This window comes from Gymnogyps californianus, chromosome 1 (genome assembly GCF_018139145.2).
Source record: "Gymnogyps californianus isolate 813 chromosome 1, ASM1813914v2, whole genome shotgun sequence".
NCBI lineage: Eukaryota > Metazoa > Chordata > Aves > Accipitriformes > Cathartidae > Gymnogyps > Gymnogyps californianus.
The window spans coordinates 58,667,306-58,686,687 of record NC_059471.1 but is presented as its reverse complement, the minus strand read 5'-3'; the positions used below and the strand labels follow the sequence as shown (position 1 = coordinate 58,686,687).

Below are 19,382 nucleotides of genomic sequence, written 5' to 3'. Positions count from 1 at the left end.
ACAGAGCATCAAAAATACTACTCCGGCCAGACTAAGAACAGATGCAAAGTCTGCTGAACATTACGCTTAGATTTACAGTTCATACATGTATTTTTGCTTTTAGCTTTAAAGGGATCAAAGGCAATTATTCGCATTTATTGAAAAACCATTCATCTAACTTGGCACTGTAGTGCACAAATATGTTTCCCAAATCAAATCAATATCCAGGTTATGGTCACTACTCCTGCAATATCTTAACACTTATAGTTGCATGCACAAGTAGGCACACTCGGTGTTTGAACAGTCTCTTCAGCCATACAAATTCCGATGTTTTGCCTTCTTATTTGAGAGAAAAAAGAACTGGAAATGAAATCTTCCTGAACTTCTGTGTTTGTTGTTCCTGTATTTGGAGAGGGGACTGAGGAAAGGGCTGGATAATTTAAAATCAGCTTGCAATTCTGGAATCTCAGGGCTCACCAAACGCTTGCTACTTCATCAAAGGAAACTTTTATAGCATAAGCCTTGATTACAATTGGCAAGAACCAGCACAAGAGGCAACATCATATGAAAACAACAAGCACAATAATTCTAATCCATGTCAAAGCTTAATAGTTATAGGATCATTCTTACCTTCATACTCTGAATGTTCTTTAGCATAACATCTCCGATTCTTTGGTAATCTCCTTTAATGTGAGCATTAGAGCGGCCTTCCCTGTCAGCAACAGAAATATTACACACTTCAGTTATGCAATAAAACCGCATAATCACTTGTAAGCATAGAAAGGAACTCAATAGCTCATTTCTTTTAAATTCCTGACACCCATGCCCCATGTGCGAGGAATCTTCCTGACGGACATGTAATTCCCACGTAAGGTACACCCTTCACCCAGGCTGGCTTGCACTCCTAACAACAGAGAGGGCAGGCACTTAACAGAAGGATTAGACCTTTAAAGAAAATTGCTAGCATTTTTAAACACACCAGAGAAGGCTGGAAATGGCTTGAGAAAAAGGAAGACACCGCAATCCCATCACAACACGTGGGCTTAGAGCAGAAGGATGATTCTGTTCAGAAACAAGGATTGCACCCCAGCACAGGACCTGCAGGTGTTCCTCCTCTGAAAAGCTTTCTGCTTGTGCAAGGGACAGTGGGACAAAAAAAAAACTCATCCAGCATCTGGGTTTGACTCATAAGTGTTACATACTGGCAGGAATTTTCTTTCAGAGTGTTACTTTTGGTATTAAAAATGCAAACTGCTCCCTCCCACCCAGCCAGCTGCACTTGGGTGGGTGCTCCATTTGGGAGAAACCCAGCTCCTGATGAAAGAGATATTCCTGCTTCTAAACCCATGTGCGAGACAGGCAGGGATACCACACTCTGACTGAATCCAAACACATCTTTTAGAAAGCACAGGAGGAAAAATCATGAATATAAGAACCTAACTGTTACTGATCTGTTCCAACCAAGTTAGGTTTTCAAAATAAAATCACTAAGGGGGGTGTGGGGAGAAGCACCGTCCCTCTCCCCTTTCCAACTTCTAATACTGCATCCAAGTTTCCCGCAGCGTGGCTTTTTACATGCTGTCCTCAATTTTTAAAATTCAGTTCAACTCCCACATCGGAGTATTGGGAGACAGATCCAGTCCTGGTGTGAGTAACTGCAATTCAGCCAAAGAAATGCACTGCTTTGGAAGAGGACATAAATATAATCAAGCTCTAAATGAGCCCAAGGATAACAGGACCTCTGTTTTGTGTTACTCCTGAATGGATATACTGTTTTTCACCCGCTTGCAGTAGTTCACACTTTTAAGAAAATTCTGTGTGCAGTGAAGGAATAAGTGGACAACCAGGTGATAAATCTCTCCATTCCTTAGTACTGGCAATTTAGCCAGAGAAGTCCCACACTAACCAAATCATAGAGGATGCAGCTGTTGTTAGGAATATACTTTCACTGGTAAGACACATAGAAATTTTTTGTTTAAAAAAATCGATATTATTACATGAATAGATGCATATTCAGACATATATTTTGTTTTGTAAAGTTAAACATGGTTATGTTCATGCTCCACATGCTTTTCTAACTGGGAAATATGGAAGGCACAGCTTATGAATACTACACAGTAACATCTCCTATTTTATCCTTCAACAGACATAGAGACTCAGCTGATAAACAAGGGATTGCTCCATGTTCATTTGAACAATATCCAGTTTCATAGGCTGTCTTCAATTATTTCCTATTGTGTTAAGTCTCCCAGGCACTCACATGCCTATTTAAGCAAGAAAAATACAGTTCTCAACAAGACTTTTAATGTTTTTTCTGAACCAAAGGTTACACCGAGGTAGGAAGTTGGGTTGCGTCAATGGTAACTTTAATTAGCATTGCCAATTTTGCAAAAGCACTGCATTATATAAACACTGCCATAGTCCAAATATGCCCAAGAAATGGTCTATATTGCAAAGAACAGCCGAGGTATGTACGGACGTTACAAGACTACAATTTCCACATTACCTGAGGATGAAAGTCCAATTTCTCTCTCCAGGAAGCCTCTGTCTGTCAAGTCATCTCCCCTCTATGCTATTCCCTGCCTTTCCCTTCCCCCATGTCCTATCCATCCAGCAGCTCTCCCCACTGAGATTTCCTCTGAGAGGTGGTAAATAAAACTTTCCAGCCACTAAATCTCTGCTCAAAGTGGCACGTATCAAAGTGCCCCCGACTGAAAACCACAACCATCTGAAGTCCAAGGCAGTAGCACCGCACTGGCAGGAGGCAAGGGAAAGTTGCCCTCCACCCGTGCAGCCAGCATGCAGCATCCAATCCCAAATGGTTCCCGCTGCGCTGCTGCACACAATCCCAGAAATGTCAAAGCCAGATGAATCTGTGCTGCTGCCAGTAACGACATGGTATTCGGTAATTATCTCTAGAAGAATTCTTGCTTTACGTGTTATTCTCTAACTCTCTGGCATTGCCTGGATCCTTTTTTATGTCTCTACATTTGATTTAATCTAATCGACTTCAGCAGTTCAGTACCTTTCTGATTTACTGCCAAGGTAAATATTAAGTACATCATTACAGACTGCTATTTCTAAATAGAAATTGCTTTTCTGATCTCAAGGCTACGATACAGGTTAGCTAGAATACTCGTTGCAAATTTCTTATCTACTAGCTAGCTACTCAAAGGCTGACTCCAAGCCTATTGAAGTCATAATGAATTCTTGCACTGACTTTGTGAACTTCAGCTAATATTTAGTGCAGTTGTTCATTGAACAGTCAGGTCCTTATTTCCTAAAAGTTGACCCTCTGGCCCCTCTTCAGCACAGCCAGCACTGACTGCTTGCACAGCATCTCATCACGTCAGTTACACGCAAAGCATCAGGAGCACTCCCCTTCATTGGCTTTGGCCACAGACTGGTCCGAGGCTTTTTTTAAAAGTTTGAGGGCTTCCAAATCTTACTCTGCATCTTGGCAGAGTGACAAAGATGGAGAGAAGGGGGTTCCCCAAAAGCAACAGCCTCTCTCCAGCTACTGGCTGAACAGTGAAGAGCTGAATTGTACCAGAGCCCTCGGCCCAGGCCAACAGAGATAACCTGTGCTGCAGGCAGATGCGTACTGCTGGAAGAAATAAAACCCTAAGAAAATCCAGAAATGTGATAGCCAGGTATTGCTTCTTGTTCCAGCCATTCTCCTTGCTTTGGTTATTTATTTCCACACAAATGCTGTCTCTTGCAAGAGAGATGATTTTCGCACTGGGGATGGTGCATACGCATGTAGGCTGCGATGTGGAGCAGAGGGGCAGGGAAAGCTGAAGCCAGGCACGGGGGAACATGACGGCTTCACATCTGCCTCCTAAATCCCATCCTTCACCCCAGTTCTCTGCCAGGACTCCACAGTAACCCCTACGCTACACTGCCCTCTTCCCCAGCTCCTCAACATGCAAATACCAAGTAAAGAGGAAGAAAAGAAACCCAAAGAAAAGAGCATCCAAATACACAGAATATTAAAATAAAACCCAAACACCCAATCCATCAGATGGTGTCTTACTGCTTCAACAGCCCAAAGCACAGCAGCAGAGAAGAGAGCTCTCCCTACGGTGTATGTTTTGAATATCAACACTCAGCATGCTGGGGGGAAGAAGCTGCTCATTTGTTGTGCATCGATGGCTAAATTGTTCTTCTTACTCCTTGTTTTCACGGGTCACTGTTTGAACACGGTATCTATCTGCCAGTGACAAGGGACAGAGCTCAGGGACTAGGTTCTTACAAATTTTCATCAGGAGCTGATTTATGACCCCCAGCTCCATAGAAGATGTAGGAGCTGCTTTCCCCACACATAATGTGCCCTCACTCCACTGACATGGTGTGGGGAGGTCTAAAGCCACTGAAAATCATGCTGAATAGTGGAGATATTATTCTATAATAAGCTCATTTCCCATTTTTCTCCAAATAGTCCCTTTCTTTTTACAGTAATGCAAGTGTACAACTGCAAGCAAAGAGGAGGAGACCGACTTTTATACCTGATAAGAAACTCAGACACTACCTTATATATTACTAAAAATGGCCACCAGCTCAACTTACAGGGACTATGCAAGCAGCTATGTTGGATTTTCGAATTACATAAACTCCTCAGTGTACATCATTGAAAAATGAATGGAAAGAAATCTCAAGTCAGCCCATACTATCCTCAATCACCCAGAAATGGTAGTAAAAGGAACAGAAATTTGATGGGGATGGTGCGAAGGCAAAGAAGGAGAGAAAGATATCTCAACAGAGAATTTTTCCCAGGTGAACATAAAAAACTTTGACTGCAGCCCTTCAATTGAAGCAAAAAAAAAAAATCAATTGCAGCAGATGATATTTACAGTGTGTGACCTTCTGTTACATGCTGAGGAACAGCATCTCCCTCCTGGATACTATAGCTTGTCTTTGAGCACTTAGACACTTCTGACTTTTTAAGAGTATTATTAACTAAAGTTCTAATATTAAGAAATACCTTAAACATTCCCCATTACAACTGCCTTTTAAATAAGAGGAACATTTTGTAACTGGAAAAGAAGAGCTGATAAAAGCAAAACACCCTCTTCCTTGCTTACACCCTGCTATTACACAGTGCCTCTTATTGCCCTGCCCATTCCAGCCGATGCTGCAGCTGTCCTTTCAGCAGTAAGTGGTGCACGAAACGCTGCTCAGAGCCTAAGAAACGTACTGCTGAAGCCACCAAAGCTTCCCAGAGTCCTACCAAGCCTTCAGGGAGCATGCACATATTTAAAGACTTTGGGCTGGCTATCCCTGTTGTGGGAGAAACCCAATCTACAGCAAGCATGTGTCAGTAATGCTTTTAAAGGGCAAGAGATCAGAGCAAGTAACACCATCGCATGGAAAAATACTGAAAACACAACATTTCGTACCTTTCCGTGGCACCTCCTCAGAGGCGATCCTGGGCACATCCCACTGGGAGAGCCACAGAGATGAATGTAACATGGCTCTGGGCGTGACCAATAGATCCTGGACAAGCTATTTCTCCCCACCATTTCAAATTCATTTGGGTGTAGCACGGCTCTAATCCCCAGAATTACCCAAAAGTGACTTCAGCAATGCAACTGTCCTCTCAAAAGTGAGCCCAACGCACTAGCACCAAGTCCCTCTTAATGTCTTTGTCTCAGGATCCACACTGCATGACTCCGAGGTTTGTACTACAATACATACCTCATTTCTGTACATAGGACAAAGACACTTTTGAAACTGTCCTCTTCATCCCTTTTCACCAGACATGCAGAACGAGCTGAATAGTCAGCACTCATGCATCTGAGAAGGCAGATAAGGATTGCTGCCTTGTTTATATAAACTGTTTATCAGGCTGTTCTTCCTGACCACAAGTACTACTTCCCAAACAAAAAATGGTTAACAAATCAACATTTAGCTCATCTTCCTACACCTCCCTGAGTGCTTTTCATTATAGGTTTTCAAACTGGCTTCCATGAATCCTGATTGAGCCTTCTCCTTTCATATGCTAAGATCTAAGAGCTTTTTTTTGCAAATTACCAGCCACACATTTCTCAGCCACATCTGGTAGTACTGAGTAGCAGCTTTCCTCCGAAGTGCCTGTGAACTGGGAGTCAAACTACTGGCTTCCCTGGGAGAAGATGAGTCTGCTCCATTTCTGGAAAGTACGTAATGCTTTTTCTTCCTAATACATGGATAAGGCTCAAAATGCAGATTCATACTACCTGACAGGGCTTCCTAGGGCAGAAATGTCTATCCTGTCTTGCCCTAGCATTGCTCTCTGCAGTGCTTAGTGGTTGACCAAGGCGGGAAACTTATGCTTCTCCATTTACCACCTTCTGTCAGAATTTACAGAAACCAATACAGAAACTTGTAATACAAACATTTAAAGGGTGTGGGAGGATAAGCTCAATTTTTTTGGCTATAAAATGGTGCTTGTGGCCCAAATGAACAGCCTATTAAACAGCTTAGATAAATGAAGGAGCAAAACCTAACTGACTTCTTGGATTCAAGTGGCCAGATGCTAATGGAACATGTCATGCTCTGACTGCAATGCCCACGCCTCTTCCTCCTTGCCATAAAATCTCTCAGGCCCTGGGAAATAGGAGCCAGCTTTAAGTCACTGAGATATGCCTCCCATACTTCCTCCCAGCAAAAAGGGTCGGGAACTCCTGGCCTTACACCCAAAGCCTTGCTGAGGAGCAACCTGGATGAGTCCTGGTAGCCAGGACCAGGACCTGGATGCCTGGGTGCTGGACACAGCCATCCTGGCACTTGTTAACAGGACAGCCTGATGTGCACTGTTCCCTCTCCCACCTCAGGCAGCTTCCTGCTCTTTTCCCTCCTCCTCCCTTGCTACGCGAGAGGGCAGAGCCCCATGCCTGCCTGCTGCCTGCCTGCATCCACCAAAGGTCATCCTTCCTCTCCTCAAACCACAGGGCCTCTAGTGGGTTATTTTCACTTGGTCCCAGGAACATGGTCAGTCTCGTGAACAGAGGGCTCAGCACAGTCGGGGCAATGGAGGGGATTCACGGGCTGCTTCACTGGCCCTGCAACAGCACAGGCAGGGCAGAAAACATCACCCAGAGCATGGTATGACTGATCTTAGGATGCTGGTGCAACCACCAGGAATCTGCTCAGTTTCATGGCCAGAAGGAAACGCTGGCTGTGAAAAATGCAGCAACTTCCTATATTCTGCAGTTGGCTATTGGTGTCAGCATCAATTCACGTCTATTTAAAAACTTTATCACTATGCACTAGACACTGAGATGTGCTGCTCTTAGGAAGTGCAGTACTAAAGAGAAAAATGGGTGAATTGTGTAAAGAAACAAATCAGACCTGCCAGAATCTATAACTGGGTCAAAAAGATACCAGCCCTTAAGATGTTCAGTAGCAAACAGCCTGCCTCTGACAGCAGATTCAAACAGTTCAGAAGCCTTCGAGCAAGCCAGAAATGCTTTTAATAATGTGCACAACCTGAGCTTCTCTGAGCCAAATACTAAAAGTCTATAGATGTTTTAACAAATTAAAAGCACAGAGCCATCTAACAACTGTTACGTGCAATCCTCCCCTGGCCTTGCTCTCCTCACAGCTCTTCTGCAGAGCATCAGCTTCAATATGATCCAAGTCCTAAGAGACCAGGGAATGGCCTCCCGTAAGAGCTTCCAAAATGCAGCACGAAGGTTTGAAACAAACCTTAGACAAACACACTGATGTCTAGGCAGAGCGAGCAGGCTGAACTGCACTTTAAGTTGATAAAACCCAGCATCCTACTCACTAGGGAACACAGATGACTGGTTGTGGGAGGCTCTTCCTCTCAGCCAAGCTCCCACAACACACCTGGGTAGCTAGGGGCTTCCAGTAGCTTGATGAAGTCCACAACCCTTTCATTCAAAGGCCCTTCTTCTGTGGGACATGCCACCCTCTGACGAATGCAGAGCACGCTCATGTCTCAGGACAAGCATCCCACCTTCCTCCCCCTCCACCTGCCCGGAAATTTAAAAGAGCTGACATAGAAGAGTCAGATTTAAATGAGTTGGCTTGAATCCTGCCCACAGCTGCCTGCAGCAGTGCCACCGGCTCAGCCAGGCCCGTGAGGAGCTACACAGCTGATGTAGAGGCTGGGCAGCACTCTGCACTGCGGTGGGGAACACAGCCGAAGCCCACTGGCTTAAAAGCACCCGGGCCAAAGACAGAGGTACAATCATGGCAGTACAGACATTGAGCTAAGTGACCTTGACCACACTGCTGGAGAAATTCCCTACCACATTGCCACCAGCTTCTTCTTCTACGCGCTGAGGGGCTGTTTATTTTTGTCACTCACTGTTTAATTAAACAGTAATCTCTATAGGATAGAGTTTATTGCTTGCAGCTTATCTCGGCATCTGTGGCCTTATATAAAAAAAACCAACACCTCCAAAATAACACCTGCCAGCAAATTCGCCTCCCTTCCTAAGGCACGTATTCAAATCTTCCAGAACTTTAAAAACAAACACCGTCTACAACAGTGGTATTACATTAGGTAAACCCATGCTGTTGGTTGCAAACTGGATGCAGACCAGGGGCAGGAACATGACTGCTTTTCTGCCAAGTGAATCAGAGCAGCCGACAGAGAATTCCCAGTGGCTTTATGCTAGCTGTGGAAGGACATGCAATAGCTGAGCTGACAAAGTCAGAATGAGGTGCCCAGCTGGGACAAAGTTACCTCAGCAGAATATTTTTGAACAAATTTGGATTGCAAAGTAACTTCATAGCAGATCAGCACTTTATATCATAGGGTAACTGCAGTTTAAATATGGTATTAGGAGCCTTAAACTGAGGTTTACCGCTCTGTGAAACCATAGCCTTAGGACACAAGGAAAAGCTGGAAAACGAAAGACTTACACAGCTCTAAAAGAAGCTAACTGAAAATGAGAAACAAAATAAAAACATGGAAAGTCTAAAAGCCTAAATATTCTTTCTTTTAACATACCTCCCCCCACTTACTACAATGCCACCATTCTACAGCAGGCTGTTATTGCAGCATCATCCAATTTTTGAAAAACATCACACCTGAACAGGAGGTTGGCATCCACCTGTAATGCCACCAGCAATCAGAAGGATATATGGGGAATCTCTATTTCAACATGTGGCCCAGGAATCAGCACCCAGCAAGCTCACTAGATTAGACTGGTCTGATAAAGAGCAGAACTTGGCCCTTTACTAACTGTATAAATTTTCCTTTTCTTACCATGCACCCTTAACCCCAACTAGCTGGGGATTAACCCCAACTACTGTTAATCCTACACCATGGTTGGAGAAACAATCACTATTTTGTAACATTTGAAAGAGCCTTCTTGGAGCACCTGCAATAAATGTTCCTTACGGGAAAGCAATTAACACCAGTAAGAATCCTGACTGGATTAAAACAGTAGCAGCCCAATGAAAAAAGGGAGATACAGGCAGAGTTGCTGTGCAGCACATGCCTTAGGAGTAACTTTATGTCAAGCATCAACCACAGAGTCCTGGGTGAGGATGTCAGCTCTAAAAGGCAGCATCACATTCCCCTCTTCCCAGAAAATACCCGCTAATTCTGGAACTGTGCAAGGTAGGTTTGGATAGCACTAGTCCGCAATGTGTTGTGCTCTCATTCAATGACCTCGCTCATTGCATCACAAGAGCTAAACTCACACACTCGAAGACTGCGTTTTGCTTTTGTTTTGCTTAATTAGTTAAAGAGGCATTAAACTGATTAGCACTCATCAAGTCTGCCTGCTCTGCTTTCATGTGATTTTCCATTGTCAGTTTTCTAACCGAGAAGGAAAAGCTGGGCTCCCAGCACCGAAGATGAACTACCAAAAAATGCCTACACAGAGCAAGACAATCTAGTCCAGACAGGTCTAATCAGAGCAAGGAGAGGGCTTCTGTGTGCTCCCTCTGCTCAGATATCAGTGGTCAAATGAACTGAGTTAAGAGACCTGCCAGGGAAGAATTACTCACTTCATAGCTATTTCACAAAAATGCCATGTTTTACTGTCATTATTATGCTAAGGATAGATAATTGTTAAGGCCAGTGTCCTCTTCCAACACTCTGTCAATTTGTAGAGTGCACTGTAGACCCTGAGAGTGTCAAAGCTGCGGTGCTGCAGAATGGGAAGCCGGTCTCTGAAATCCCTGCCAGCCTACACCTATTTGACAGAAACAGGACTTGGTCCTTCACTGCTCCCTCTTTATTACTGATAAGCCTTGTTTGCAACGTGTTTTTCAGAAGAGCTGCCATATAGAAACACTGACATTTAGCAAAAGAAAGCTTCATCCAGAATTATGATCTCATTTGCATATGTCTGTACCTCACTGAGATATCCGAACAACAGAGTTTGTCGAGTAAACATGAACAAAGCATGATTCAACACACCCAGTCTGTTAATAACCAACATCTGTGACTTTCACAAATGAATCACTACAGTAGATCACGAAGAGTTAGCAAAAAGCAAATGCAAAAATGCTAAACTGCATGAAGTAACACAGCTAAATAACAAACAACAATCTTACCACAGAGCAAGTCTCTGCTCAATTTCCTTGAGAAAACCAGTGTGAAATTTGTGCAAAGGTTCGAAGTTGGAGAAAATGAGGTTTTTCAGTGTTTCCGGCATGCAATCCTCTTTACTCACTGCACTCTGAAACCACTACAAAGAAAAAAGAAGCAAAATTATTGGGGGGTGGAATGCAGCAGGTATGATCATTTGCTGTCTTTATACACTAACCCAAATATACCTAATCCTAAGGACTTTATTTAGCTGGCACGAGGAATACAACCCAGGCTACCCCTGACACTCCTACATGCTGAACTGGTGCTCTTATCAGCGGTCAGGCCCTGCATAGTTAAAAAAAGAAACTCCCTTCCCCTTTGCAATCACTGATCAAATCTTGAAAATTCTTTTCAAGCCCAAACTGGTTGGTCAATACAAACTGAATTTGCAAATGCTGTAGGTGCAAGAGAAAGAGTATTGCAATACTTGCAACACTTGCAAACGTTCCAGTAAAAACAATAAATATGTTCTGCATTTTCTTTTGCTGAGTTCTGTCTGAAATCCCTTTGACAGGAGTTGGTACAGTAAGCACTCAAGCCCATGTTGCTGTGTGCAGATAGAGAACATCATGCACTTTGCAAAGTGAACAAGTAGAAGGACGGTACTTTGCACTTCCAAGACAAGACACTAGTAGCAGAAAATAGGAGGGTCAGTGCCAAACACTGTTAAGACTGCAACAGGCTCCTGCTCAGTTTTGCTCCATATTCTTTTTATTTCACCCTAATAGACCTATGGGTGACATAAAGCCATAGGACTAGGGGGCTTGCCAAGGTGGCACAGACTATTATCTTCAACATGATAACACTACTCCCTCCTCGCTGCCCTGAGGGGTTCCAGCTATCTATGAATGACTTCCAGCAGTGCCTAGAAGGCTGCTGGGACCACAGAAGGCTGTTACAGCAGTCCTGATTGACACTGCATCAGCTGGAGCTGACCCAGACCTGGGATAAAGAGAGATCCCTCCTAAGCCTCCCTCTCCTCCGCTTCATCTCTGCACTGAGCAGAGCTAAGGTTGAAGAACTGCACACCTACCAAGTCTCAAAATTCATGCACGACACTTGTTCCTTCCATCTTTTCCAATGACGCTGGCTACTTGTTCACTCTCAGTGGCCTCCTGGGCCAGTCATCTGTGGAGCACAGCTGATGGGCCTGATGATTAGCTTAGAGCCAGCTGTATGCCTCTTGGTGGCACGGCAAATTCAAATTTCCCTACCACAAGAATAAAGGCCAGGATGGGAAATGGGGTTTAGCTCTGAAGAGCTAAAACTTTCTGTTTCTGCAGCCACTGGGTGAAACAGAAGATGAAAACAGCATATCTGCTGTTGAGACTACAGCAATGACCACCATCCCACAGAACCTGGCCTCTTCCCTCGTTGGCCTGGCTTCCCAGAAAGCCAGGGTAAGTAGGCAGTGGAGCCACAGCTATCTTGCTGCCTGTAACAACCATGCTCCTCCAGCCTACATTGGCTATGTCTAAGCTGGTGTCAGATCAATTACATCTGCCATGTGGGCTCCTGGAACAGACGAGAACCTGGGGAGAAGGTGTCTCTCCCTGGTTCCCAGCTGGTACCAACAGACTCTTCCCTGCAGCATGTCCTCCTTACCACAACACTCAACACAGGAGGTGGCAATGCACCTCACAGTTTCACACACTGCGTGATTAGAGAGTTGGGAGGTCTGGAGCTAGCAGCCCTGCTGAAATACCATGAGGGGTTTTGGATCCAGTGCCCTTTTACAGACAATTATTATTTAAGACCAAATCTTGTGCACATTACTCTTGGAAGTTAAACAAGACTGTTGGTGTGTGTGCAAAGAAGGCACGTATTTGCCTTGGTGATTTTAACAATCACACTCTGATCAGATGCTACAGATTAATGACTTGTTTAACAAACAGTTTCACTTACCGAAAAATCAGAATCATTCAAATAGGTACTTCACAATATTTCATGTTAAATGGAGGGCCTTTAATCCAGGAGAAAACATTTATACGTCCCCCTAGGGAGCTACTTCAGTTTTAAGAGAAGTCATTGAAAACCCACAGGCATTTTTAGTAATTACAACCACAAAGTATCAGAGCAAGAAAAAATAACTGAACTGTGTCCCAAGTTCCTCAACCTGATATAGTTTCGCAGTGCATGTTACTAACCACAGTACAAATCTCTACTTTCTGCTTTTTGTGTTATTTCCTCCCTAGAGCTGTACTCCTGTGCACTGCAGAGAATACCTGTAGTGCAGAATATAAAAGTAGCACGGAACAGTTAAGACGTTAAATGGAGCAGATGAAATACTACTGCTGACTAGAGCTTCACATGTTTCATGAGTAATGCTCAAGTAAACATACCGATGTGATGACTTCAAGGTCCTTCAGGTATGTTCGTTCTGTGGTCGCTACTTCTTTAGCAATGAAGTAAGCTTTCTCAGTTGGGAATCTCTGCAAATTGCAAACACATTAGGTTTTCATCTGCTTTTATGGAGCTGCTTTCTGTAGGAAAAAACTGCAGACAACAATCACCAAGAGAGTTACAAACTAGTGACCCTTGCTTGCGGTTACTGTGACTCATGCTTGAATGTTCCTAAGCCCTGAAGCCCTGAAAACAATCCTTCCTTGCAAACACAAGAGAACAAGCACTTTCTATGGGTTCTTGAGAGACTCTTTTTCTGCCAAGGTGATTTCTACAGCTTTGGAGTGCTGATGTTCCTTTCAGCTTATTCCACATATCTGGAGCAGAACATATTCTGAAGTTCACAAAGAAATCCTTTGCAGGCTAGATAACCATTTGAATCAAATTTGACAAATGTCATATTTGACAAAATGACAAAAAATTAGTGTCTGATTATTATAAGTTTCATTGTCAGGGTAAGAATTCACAGTAAAAATACTCTCAAAAAAAAAAATCAAATCCGTAAGATTTTCCCAGTGCGGCTGGGCAATGTAACAGTGGGAGAGGGGAAGGATTTTAGGGTAAGCTACAGATTTCAAATTTCAGGGAAAAAAAACCCAAATCCTCCTGTGTTATCCAGGAGGCAAAAGTGGTTTTGACCTCTTAATTCTGAAGAGCCAAAGGATCCCAATTTATCTTACTCTGTGTTGCTCAGGAAGCAAAAAGGAAGAGCAAAACATCCATAGATCTTTTGTTTCTACATTTCCTCCCTGAAGATCAATGATGCAGAGGATGCACTAGAAAGGGATGCAAGGGGAGACTGTGTGGGCATTTCCTAGTCAGTATACAACCCCACAGGAACCATCATACAGCAGTCACTGGCTGCTGTTAGTTGGACTGACACAGAGAATTGTGAGTCACTTAACTGATTCTTGGCTTTTCTTCTCAAATTTCTCTCACCTATCTTGCTAACTATGCACAGTGGGAAAAGAGATCTTCCTTACACATGCTCCCACTTTCCAGCAAAGCCATCTGAGTTCCTACCTTCTTCCTCCTGAGATGCTCCAAGCTCAGGAGAAAAAGCAGGCAACAGAAGGACAAGAGCAACCCCCTCTCACCCTGCAGCACAGGAGGGACGAGCCAGCAGGCACCCATAACACCCTGGCTCAGACAGAATCACTTCTATCTTCAAAAAGCAGTTTTGCATGTGATGCTCCCTTATGGCTTTGCTGCGATGATGGGGCTGAGCCAAAGACTCCCAGCTGAATGCTGCAGGCTGTGGCTCAAAGAGAGCATTTTCTACTCCCACAACCAAATGCTCCCAGTGGTGGTCCCAGCAGAGACAGACTGGAGAGCCTGGGTTGGACATTCCTGCACAACACTGTTCCTTTTCCTTCTGTCACCTGGAAATTTTCCCTCCGATAATACATTGGAGTTGACTGTTTTGTTACAACAAACTACCAAACTCCACTCCTTAAAACCAAGCTAGATTTACAGGAGACCCTGTCAAAACAAGCTCTTAAGGTTGCAACCAACAGGACTGGCCCAGATTTATCCCATATTAAGCTTAAGAGACACAGAGCTACCTATCTTCTCTCTTCTGCTTCAAGAGGAGCCGAGGCCCCCAACTCCTGCACCTCTGTTCAGGAGAATTAATCCAGGGCACTGAGCCCTCAGCTACAGCAGTTCTGTGGTTCTGGCCTGACCCGCTCCAAACTGTGAGTCTGGCCTCAGGAGCACAGGGATGCTCTTGGACACACGGTGACTGAGGTCAGCAGACACCAACTGACCCAACCAACACAAGTTATCTGTGTGGATCTATGATGAGGAAACTGCAGGGGGTCTAGATATTAGTCACTTTGACAACCAGCAGTAGTCACAACACAACACGGAGAAGAGAGCCAAGGCCAACTGCCTCTGACTTACCTTTCTTTTGACCTCTTCCTCGTCATCAGTCCTGATGCATGATGGGTCATTCAGCAAAGGGCTGATCAAGGGAGACGACTGCTTGGCATCAGGGCTCAAGTTTGGAGATAAAGACATATTTGCCACCGATGGTCCTCCTTGGGAATTGATGGAAAGCTCTGAAAGGTGAGGGCTGCCAGTCAGAGAACCTGCTAAAAAAATGGTAAAAGAGAAATCAGTTAGGACAGGCTCTCTCTAGAAAGTATGAAAAAAGAGTTACAACCTTAAGTTGCAGCAGGTGAAATTACACTACAAGACACAGCCATCAGGGTCCTCAAACTAGTCCAAATGGACTTAAAGGAACTGCACCCACTTGCATTAACCAAGGGACTAAAGCGTTCTTTTAGCTGATGAAACTGGCTGAAATTAGTGTCTCTGTAGGGAAGGGATCAAGGCATACATGACTGAGCTGCAATATTTACTGCTAAACATCGAATTAATACCAAATTTTTCACCATTGTAATCCACTCTATGAAAGAGAATAAATACAACAATAAGGGAGTCACCCTACGAGTGCCATTCTTTCTAGCAAAGCAGAACTTCAAAGACTCAAATCAGTACTTCATAGGGAGCTACAGGACACAAGTTAGAACAAATTTATCTAATGGAAGTCTAGGGAAAAAGAAGCAATGACTTTCTACAGCAGTATTGCTGCTAAGACCAGTCAGATCTAACATGAAGGAAGAAAACTACTAGTTCCCCAGTTTCTACACACAACACAAGTATGTATATTATACCTTGTAGGTCTTTCCATGCTCCTCTGATTGTTTGGGATGGAAATGCTAGCATTACATTTACATAAGAAAAGCAATACTTTTAATGCACAAAGCATGACAACTTTAGATTATCACAGATATAAAGTCCCATTCAATTTTGGATTAAAATATTAAAGAATTAGACAATTAATTACACTTCCATGGATTCATATACACTACATTAAATATTGCTGAAATTAGCATTTTGTCTTCTGGCAGGCAGCCAGACTACTGACTGCACAAAGGAAAGAGTTTGCCAAAAATGCCCAGTGTTCTCCCAGTTATCCCCTCCTCCAAACCTCTGAAAATCTAAACCTGTTTTAGAAGATGGATCTGTCATGTGGAAGAACATTTACAGTCTGTACCATTTTGGCATCAAACATTAAAATTCAACCAAAAAAACGTGACAAGCTCTTGATTACCACAGCTAACAGGCTGTCTAGGATTAAATGTAAAACACATACATCGCCGTACATAATTAAGGTCAAATACATTTTACTATCATGTGTTTACGTCCTCCCTAGATTGTGATAGGTAAGTGTTCCTGTTGCTACAACACAGCTGAGATACTCCAGTGAACACAGGCACCAATAAATATAATTAGGCTAGTAGTAAAACCTATTTTTTTTCTGGAAGAACTCAAGATTTATTGCTAGAACATGAATGTTCTCCAATCCAAACCAGTTCATGTTTATATGTCATTCCTTTGAAAAGAGAAGGAAAAAAACAATACAGTTATCAGTTTATGTAATCATGACAGTTATGTAGCCTATTATAAATCAAAGTCAAAGCAGTATTTGTCTGAAATAAAGGTCTGTATTATTACAGCTAGCAAGAAAGGATTTACCAACAGTTTCACACTAAATCAATGTTCAGTGAAATTTGAGAAAATGCCACAGCTTGTTAAACAAATGTCAATTTTATTGACACTAGCACACAACTGTATACAGTGTTTTCAAAAGAAATGGAATTCATCATTGAGAAATAGTGAAACAGATTAATAGCAAGGTTGTAAGGTTAAAAGTACTTAACTCTACATTACAAAAGACATAAGAAAAGTGATATCACCTCAAATGTGGAAACAAAGAAATTCTGGCACTATGCCTGTCATACGACAGCGAACAAATGATTTGCACCTCTGTGAGAAGTTCACAGGCATTACAGTCTAGAAGTTAAATAGCACCTATCTGTGATAGATAGATATAGATATATCGACATATCTATCTACCTACCTATTTATAATCCTAGATCTAACTTCTGATGTACTGGAATTTTTATCAGTACAACTTAAGTATTTCAAACTACAAAATATCAAACGGACAACAAATTAAAAAGACTTCCTAACCTACACTTGGAAGACATGACTTGGGAAAAGTATTATGGAAAGTATCACCAAAAAACGTGCCTGGTGGCTCACAGCATTGAGTATACACCCCATTGATTAAAGACTTGCACATCAATACATCGCTGACATTCTCAGTGTTATTTTGCAGCAAGTTGAAATGCTACATCCTCCTTTTTGGTATCAATGTGGACATGAGCAGTGACCAAATCCAACCACCACCACCTACAAGCGAGAGCTCAGTTAGACCCCATCTGCCAATATGTTGAACAAGTGAAAATTAAAGCTAGGTGTAAGAAAGTGGCTATATTACAAAGGGGCCTCAAAATGCTGTTACGTTAGCACATTCTGGGGCCTAATTACAACCAACACAGCCATAAAGATCAACACATTGGATGTTGTTCTGGTAAAGGCGGGCAACAAACTTATTATGCTGTAAGAAAGTCAGTAAGTCATGAAGAAATGAAAATGGAAGGTCTTATCTCCCCCATCACCAATCAATCAGGACATGTGTCATGCTGATGGGTCATAGCAATGCTGCAAAGTGACTTTCTCTTCTTCATGGAGGTGAGGAACAAATAACCTGCATTAACCAAATGGTCTTTTTCAGTGTTTCGTCTGACCTCCTGCCACAGAAGAGTATATTCATACAGGCTCTACTCATCAGCTACACACTGCAGAATATAAACAGAAGCAGATGGGAGAAGACCAACCTTATTTACAAGGTACTGAAATTCCTCACATTTTTCTAAAGCATTCATTGATTGACAGGCAATTATTAGCACATCGGTTGCCAGATATCAAGTGGTACTGCACAGCACATTGGAGGCCTAAAATCTTTGCAGCTGCTAACGTGGAATTGTCTTTGCTTGTACTTCAAGTAATTTTTATTTAGATTCAGACTTGGGCCATCTTTCAAATACAATGGAGCCAGCTACATGCACACAAACCAACAGACAAGTACAAAAGGATGTTTATCTAAGGATTGCTTAAGCACATACTAAAATTATATCCTTGGTGGAGTGGGTAGGAATTAAGCATGTGCTTCAATTCTTTTCTGAGCTTGGGTTTAAGAAGAAACAAACACTGGTTGATGACAGTGGCAAATAATGAGAATGCACTTTACCACGGTATGCCAGATTAGCCCATCAATGCCAAAATACCTGGAGTGGTTCTTAGTTCCACTGAGCTAGTTTACTCTCCAGACATTGGGGAAAGGTGCTGCAGTAGGGAAGGTGACAGAAGAAGTAAACCTTCCTTGAAATCTAACTTGGAAAAAATCCATGAAACGACAATGGTATCTTACACGGCCACCGGACATGACACTATGGGTTATCGTCCTAGCTTTACACGTGTCTCAAAACACTCCCCATCAACACACATGTTCCATGTGCTAAGTAAAATGAAGCCAGTGGCTAAAAACAAATACTTAATAGCTATACCTCTGTCAAAATACACATTACAGTTGCTTGCTGCAATTTGGTGGTGGGAATGCATGGGAGCACTCACAAGCTCTGGGTGCCCAGCTGGAGAAGGGCAGGCTGGGCTCTGCACTTGGCTGGCCAGCCATGATCCATCCCACTAGCAGCAACTGCTTTACTCTAGGCTCCTGTCATGCACAAATGTTAACCCATAGGGACTGGTGCTGAGGTTGGCGCCTATGGAGCCTGGGCTGGCTGAGCTATACCACTTTAAAACATGCCTAGGACCAGGGAAAAACCAGTTCAAATCAGTACTTTTCAGCTGATGAAGAAAAACTGACCTCCCAGAGGTCAATTCAAATCATAGGTGAGCTGAACTGTCTGCTGCCTCTTTCTTTGTTGACTACATAGACAGTATAAGATGATCTGAAATCCCTGGTTAGAAACTTTAATCTAACATGGGAGGGCTCCCCTCTTTGTGAGGAAGACAAATGGGACTCAACGTATCCTGAAGATACTCCTCCTCTATTCCTGTTCTCCTGAAACTGCTGAATAACAAACTCAGACCATTTAGTGTTCTGCATCTGCTTCAAAAGAAACAGTTCCCATCTCTACACACTGTGTTTTCACAGCGAGGAAGAGTACAGCAGTGCTCCTGGGTATGTTCCTCCTCTGTGGAGTACCAAGAAGTGAAAATGACTCAATTATGGAAACTGAGAAGAAACATCAATCATTACTGAAGGTGACTGAAATTCTGCTGGAGCACTTCATGTACAGCTACAGTGCTCACTAACTCAACTGTTAAGGGTTATATTGTTCTAATGGTTTTTAGGTTTATTATTAAAAACTAAAACGTATGTCCTGGTTTCGGCTGGGATTGAGTTAATTTTCTTCTTAGTACCTGGTATAGTGCTGGGTTTTGGATTTAGTGTGAGAATGATGTTGATAACACACTGATGTTTTACTTGTTGCTAAGT

The 19,382-nt window shown here is 42.9% G+C and overlaps 1 protein-coding gene across 4 annotated transcripts in view; it reads right to left on the bottom strand.

Annotated features, from left to right (window-relative positions):
* FARP1 (FERM, ARH/RhoGEF and pleckstrin domain protein 1) overlaps positions 1 to 19,382 on the bottom strand; it is a 217,510-nt gene that overhangs the window by 18,075 nt on the left and 180,053 nt on the right. For 2 of the 4 annotated variants that reach the window (XM_050890909.1, XM_050890923.1), the window contains exons 14-17: positions 14,849 to 15,039; positions 12,883 to 12,972; positions 10,504 to 10,637; positions 610 to 691 (exon numbers count right to left, since the gene is read on the bottom strand). In XM_050890909.1, coding sequence (XP_050746866.1) covers positions 610 to 691; positions 10,504 to 10,637; positions 12,883 to 12,972; positions 14,849 to 15,039 — 497 coding nt within the window. The remainder of the gene's footprint in view (positions 1 to 609; positions 692 to 10,503; positions 10,638 to 12,882; positions 12,973 to 14,848; positions 15,040 to 19,382) is intronic. The other 2 variants (XM_050890915.1, XM_050890931.1) reach the window with 1 other exon arrangement.